Genomic DNA, 6,563 nt, shown 5'->3' with positions numbered 1-6,563 from the left:
AAATAAATATTCAATTAACTAAAAGCAAAATATCCTAAGATATCCTATAGATATAATATTTTTCTTATTCAAGTTTAATGAATCTAGACATGTGGGAATCCAAATACATTCTCTTAAACAGATACTTTCTAGGTCCCTTTTACACAGGTAGCAACTATTGCATATTGAACATCCTTTTATCACTAAGTTGTCTTTGTAAGGGGGACTTTATTCAACGCTATCCATCCAAAACAAGCCAACCAAGATGGACATATTAGTTTACCACAACATTGTCCATGCTAGTCCTTACTCAAATCTAGTTTTTCAATTTATACTACTTATATTTCTATGAACCTCTTAATTGTCACATTTTAACGTCTATTTTTTGAATTAAAGACATTAAAGTGTAAAGAGAATTAACACTTCTTTTAGCAACAAAATTGTAGGAATAGTTACAAAAAGCTAGTACATCACATATCAAACCACCATAACATACAATTGAAGAAGACCTAGTTTACCTAAGAAAATGAATCTAATAGTAACCAAAACCTCAATACCAGATTCTTAACATTCTAAGAGGAAAGAGTGATCCAGGTCTTGTTAATATGCTCATGCAGCTTCTTAATCCAAGGCTTGGTCGGCGTCATATGTCATCTTTCTGAGACTTGGAGAAAAGAAGTTCATACAGTCATACTGATGCAATAGACACTAATTTTATTGCCAATGCCATCTTAACTTCTCTTTCCAGGCAATCATCAAAGCTTCTTTGTGTATCTGAAGATTTATGTAAAAGAATTTTGGGAAGATCAATCTTAAATAGGAGATAAAAGATAATTAAATTAGACAATTGTAACTTACACTTTATGTCAAAACTTAAAGGAAATTGAATGGGAGAAAAGTAATGAGGAAAAGAAATTCTCAAAACCATTGTGTATAAAGCTCTCCAAACGTCCAGATAAGAGATTCGTCTTCGGATTTTTATAGTACTAGTAAGTACTTATATCCCATTCAAGGTTGCAAGTATAATTAATATTTACCCACGTAATTCTATAATAATTGTAGTTTCCATGTTCATATACATTGTATATGAAAAGATGTCAGTAGCTTAATAAATTTGTTAAAATCTATAATTACGTTATTGTACAAAAATATTGTAGATATTGAGAATAAAATGGGCATTCAATTTTTTATGGGTATTTTAGAAATTCAAGTTTGACATTAGGAGCTTTATACTCAACTTCTGGGCAAGCAACCCTTTCTCAGTTCTACTCTCGAAAAATTGTCTTGCAGACTTGTAAATCAAATGAACTCCCCAACGTCTCGCAATGTGCCTTTGGATAGATGCCTCGAATAGGCCATACTGGTTAAAGTTTATAGCTTCTGTGCCAGAAGTCTGCAGCAAAGAACACAATGGTATGTAGGCAAAGCAAACACACCAGCTATAAGTTCTAGACCTCGTACTGACTTTACACTCTTTCTCCAGCACTTTAAACTTTCCAGATGATTATTGCATATCAATTTGGCTTTGATGAAAGTATAGTCATACTTCCCTGATAGCCCTGAAACAGGATCGTGGACACCTGCCCCCATGCAAGTGACACAGCATATAGCAAAGCCCTCAAACCCATCATCATACCAATCCTCGGGCAGTTTAAGCAAGATCTTTTCCTCAGTACTCTGATGTTTAAACCATGTGGGGATAGCACGTTCAGGAAAGATAATACAATAAGTCATCCTATCATCCATGCTGTCTAAAAGAAACAAGCTCAGAATCTCATCCAAAACTGAGTTATCATCGCTCTTCTCTGTGTACGGTTGTTGATCAAAACTATAGTTGGTGAATGAGACCAAACACAACCTTCGGTATATCGACATAGCTAGCATAATTTGTCTGGCCAGAAAATCTTCTGCATACAATTCCTTTATATTTTGAGGAAGTTCGGGAAGTTTCTTAAGTTCATGACAGTGTGTTATGTTGAGATATCGAAGTCGATAAAGTTGACTGATGCCATCAGGTAGAGAAATAAACTTGTTTCTGCTAAGGTTTAGTTCCGATAGAGAAGTCAAGAACTTATGAGCATTAATCTTGTCACCAGATAAATTGCATCCACTGAGATCCAAACTTTTCAATTCCCTCAAACCCTGAAATGCACAAGGGAATATCAAACCTGTAGCAGATTGACACTTCATCTCCCGTCTACCTTTTAATGATAGGATTTTAAGTTTGCTTAAGTTTTCCATAGAATCTGGTAGTCGCCAAATGGCAGTGTTTCCAGCATAGAGCTCCTCCAATTCTTCTAGATCACCCAGGCTTTCTGGAAAAGTGGCCAGTTTTAAGCAGCCTTTAAGAATTAAAACTTTCAGTTTTCTCATCTTGCTAACACTGGCTGGGAGTCTTACAAGATTTTCACATGAATGCAAATCAAGCAAACTAATACCCAAGAGCCGTCCTATTGATGAGGGTAGTTCCCGAATTGCAGTACGTCCCAAAAGAATCTCTGATAGCAATTCCATATTCCCCCGAATTTCTGGAAGAGTATCTAATTTCTCACAACCAGAGAGGTTGAGGCTTTCAAGAGATTCCATTTGAATACTGCTCGGTAAAAACTTGAGATTTTTACAGTTCTTCATGTTCAGAGAAACAAGCTTTTTGATATTGCCAATGGATGGATGAACATCTTTCAAGCTTAAACAACTTTTCAGTATTATCCTCTGCAGGTTTGGAATCTCAGAAAAATTGGGTGTTCGGAGTAAATTACTCTGAAAAACTTAAATTGAGAATCGTCAACTTGTCAAATGCCTGCTTATAAAAAAGTATAAGAATAGAAAGTCAGCTTTAACTAACTCTTTTTCTTTGAAAGAAAACGAAATACTTAAAGAACCATAATGAAAGAGATCACCAATACCTTTGGTTCCTTGCAAATTTCAACAAGAGAACTAAAAGTCATATTGAGCCCAACAAGGTTTCTTGGTTGAAAATTTGTTGGTAAAGATTCAAAACTGTAGTAAGACCAATCAAGCCATTTCAAGCTACTGGGGAGATATTCAATAGTGCCAGAAACTTGTTCATAATGTCGGACCTCCTCCCCTTTGACCATGAGTAACCTAAGACAAGGCATATTTCTAAAAGCTTTGCTCCACTTGCATATATGTCGGTCTGAGCCAATTGGTACCATTATGCCTTTTACTGACTCTGTCCACTGAAAATGGAAGAAGTAACTACGTTAACCAGAATTCACATTAAAGAGCAAGACTCTATTCTCCTTAGACAAAGCATAATGGAGCTTTCATTCAGAGTTGAATCAAATAGTTTCATGACTTTATTAAGAACAGCTTTCTCTTATCATATAATTCAGTTGCTACAGTAGTTCAGTTAAATATACATTTTCCTTATCAAAAAGAAATTATCATATAATACATTTATTTCTCAACTAAAAATGCCTAATAAACTCAAGATTCTATGTCCTACATTTAGAAAATCTCTTTCCCTTAAAAACCCAAAATCTACTAGCTGCTTCACAACCCTTTTTTTAATAAAGTTACTTGCTTCTTCAACTTGAAAACCAGCAGAAAATCCTAAGTGGATACATGGAAGTTTTAAAAGAAAATTCATTCGAAAGTTCGTTCCATATAGCATAGCCTCTACGAATTGTTAAACCACAAAAAGCAAAGTTATGTTGAAACCTATCAAAGGATAGCTTCCCCTATAATCTAAAATAAAGTACATTTACTTCTAGAATCCTATATTACGTTTCAACTATTAGTTCCTCATATAATTCTTCTCTAAGAGGGAGAAGACTTTGCAACAATCTAATTTACAAGAAAAAATTTCTTCTCAAAATAGTACTCCCTCCATTACATTTTATGTTTCTTAGATTGACTGGACACGAAGTTTAAGAATGTAAAGACTATTGAATCTTGTGATCTTAAACTAAAAGTAACATACAAAAAAATACTCTTATAATCTTATGGTCTTAAACATGGAATTAAAGACTTACCAAATATGAAAAATGGCAGTTTTTAAAGCAAATTAGAAAGGAACCTAAGACACATAAATTGAAAAGGAGGGAGTGCCAAATGTCATCAGTCAAATTAGCTCTCAGACAAATAACGGCATTACTGAAAAAAGACACTGCAACAAATTACTTTGTAGTAAAAGTAAATTATATCACTATTTATAGGTAGTAAAGAAGGCGCTCACTAAAATGTACTTCCATTAAGACAAATAAAATGAATGTATACGAAGCAATATGAGAGACAAATCATATGACAAAAGTCAATAAAAGTTTGTAGAGCTGAATTGTGATAACACAAAAAAAGGGACATTAATTTTGTCTTTTTTTCTTCTATTGGCAAGAAACACTGATATTTAGAGAAAATCAAAAAAATGAACAACATTAAATTGTAAAAAAGAAAAAATAGACGATTCAATGAATCAATCAACTATGCCATGATCTCAAATTACTTCGTATTGAACTAAATCAAACCTTTATATTCATCCTGCTCTATTCAAATTAGTATTCACAAGAATCATCATACTTAGAACTATTGTGCCGCTGGCTGTCAACCTACTATAATCCTCCTTTACGAACTTAGGACCGCCACCGGCTGTACTTTGTTCACACGGGCGGAGTTATGAAAATAGAACTAGCTCCTAATGATTTAAATAAGACATCATAAGGAAAAATTGGGCCTATGAGTAATTTTCTTTTACTAATATTACTTTAGTGGATAATAGGTCATAAGAATTTGACATTTTTTAGCATATCAAAAAATAAAAGAATCAAGAGCACAAGATCTAATACAAGTATCATAATTGAAACTAAAACTCTAGTAATTGTATATTGAGTAGCTATACAAATTAAAATCTCCCAAAGGCACATGTGATAATATATGAAAGTAGAATCCGTAATAAAACTATTCTCATTGATGGCCACATGAGAGACACATGCCCGCAAAATAGAAGGAATGTAATTCAAAGATACCAGAGTATACTTGTCACCAAGATGTTGCAATTGATTTAATTAAGAAAACAGCCCATAACTTGAAGTTTACACTATTAAGAAAAATGTTTTAGTCCTAAAATGCTGTACAACTCGATGTCTATTGTCTAGCTTTCACTTTTCATGAATCCCAAAAAAATGCAAAAGAAACAAGACAAATCTCAAGCATCCTCAAAATGATTAGAGGAGACACATACCTGATTTGCAGAAAAAACAGTTTCTATATCGTTTTCATGCCATATTCTACTATGGTTCCACGGTTTGTCCTGATCAACATCACGTGCCAATTGCTGACCCATTTGTTCAATCAAATCATGCATCTCAACTATTCCTTCTGAAATATAAAGAAGTGATTTCTTTGTAAGGACATCTATTCCAATCTCTGATTTGAAGCCAAAACTATTTAGTATTGCTATCACAAAATCTCTCCTTTTTCCTCTAAAGAAGCATGCAATATCAAGAAATATATTCTTGTCTTCACAGGACAATCCATCTACACTTAAGCTGAGCTGCTTAACAATTTCTTCGTATCCAGTATCTTTGAGTCTATCCAATGCGCTTCTCCACTCAGTTATGCCTCGTTTGTAGAGAAAATAACCCAATACCGTAAGAGCTAAGGGTAAACCTTTAGCATAATCTACTACAGACTTAGAGAGTTTTAAAAACTCTTTATCTGGAGTCCTCTTCTGAAAGGCATGCCAACTAAAAAGTTCAAGAGCCCCCCATTTCGCCAATTCAGGGACAGAATATAACTCGTCGTGGCAACGAAGTAAATCTGCATTTCGGGTTGTTGTAATGATTCTACTGCCATCACCAAACCAATCATGCTTTCCAACTAAATACTCCAACTGGTGGTTGTCATCCACATCATCAAAAACAATTAAAACCTTCCTGAGACAAAACTTTCCTTTTAACATGTCAGCTCCTTCATAAAAACTTGCTACCTTCAAAGATTTTTCATTTAAGATTCTTGAAAGAAGTGTCTTCTGCAAGTGTTTTATCCCATGCTTCTTCGATTCTTCTCTAACATTTGCAAGAAAACAAGACCCTTGAAACTGATTAGAAATATTGTCAAAGATTTTTCTTGCGACCGTTGTCTTCCCCACACCACCCATTCCCCATATTCCCACAAAATAAACACCTCCTGATCCAACTTTCAACATTGATTCCACTCCACCAGTACGAGATTCGACTCCCACTAAATACTTCTCAGTTGCTGAAACTGTGTGGTGCACATTTTGAAATTTCTCGTGTACAATCCGATCAATGCATTCTGCTTCATTCCTGTGATGAATAAGAACGTAATAATTAATAACAAAGTAGTGAAACTTATTCAATGCTAAGCAGAGCCCATGTTCAATGTAATTCTTTATTGAAACTTGTATAAAATGTCCAAAGAATCAAGATAGTTAAAGCAACCAGAAATCCTGTCGATGTTTTTTCTCTAAGCTGTCCTCTGTGCCACCATTTTTCAGATTCCAACAAACGAACAGTTTCATTCCCATTTTAAACAAAGACCTACTTCGTCCAAACAAAATGCAACTCAAACTAGCTTTTCATCGTTATGTGGTTAGCTTCTGC

The 6,563-nt window shown here is 34.3% G+C and overlaps 1 protein-coding gene across 1 annotated transcript; it reads right to left on the bottom strand.

Annotated features, from left to right (window-relative positions):
* Positions 1-470: 470 nt before the first annotated feature.
* On the bottom strand, positions 471-6,260 carry LOC107776239 (TMV resistance protein N). The gene is made up of 3 exons (XM_075220289.1): positions 5,180-6,260; positions 2,886-3,179; positions 471-2,739 (listed from the first exon to the last, which is right to left on the bottom strand). Exons 1-3 carry the CDS (start codon positions 6,143-6,145, stop codon positions 1,351-1,353), a joined length of 2,649 nt encoding a protein of 882 aa, XP_075076390.1. The 5' UTR covers positions 6,146-6,260; the 3' UTR covers positions 471-1,350.
* Between the last annotated feature and the right edge of the window lie 303 nt (positions 6,261-6,563).

Source organism: Nicotiana tabacum, chromosome 8 (assembly GCF_000715075.1).
Source record: "Nicotiana tabacum cultivar K326 chromosome 8, ASM71507v2, whole genome shotgun sequence".
Lineage (NCBI taxonomy): Eukaryota > Viridiplantae > Streptophyta > Magnoliopsida > Solanales > Solanaceae > Nicotiana > Nicotiana tabacum.
Note: the sequence above shows the minus strand (reverse complement) of the source record. Positions and strands in the feature narration are given on the sequence as shown.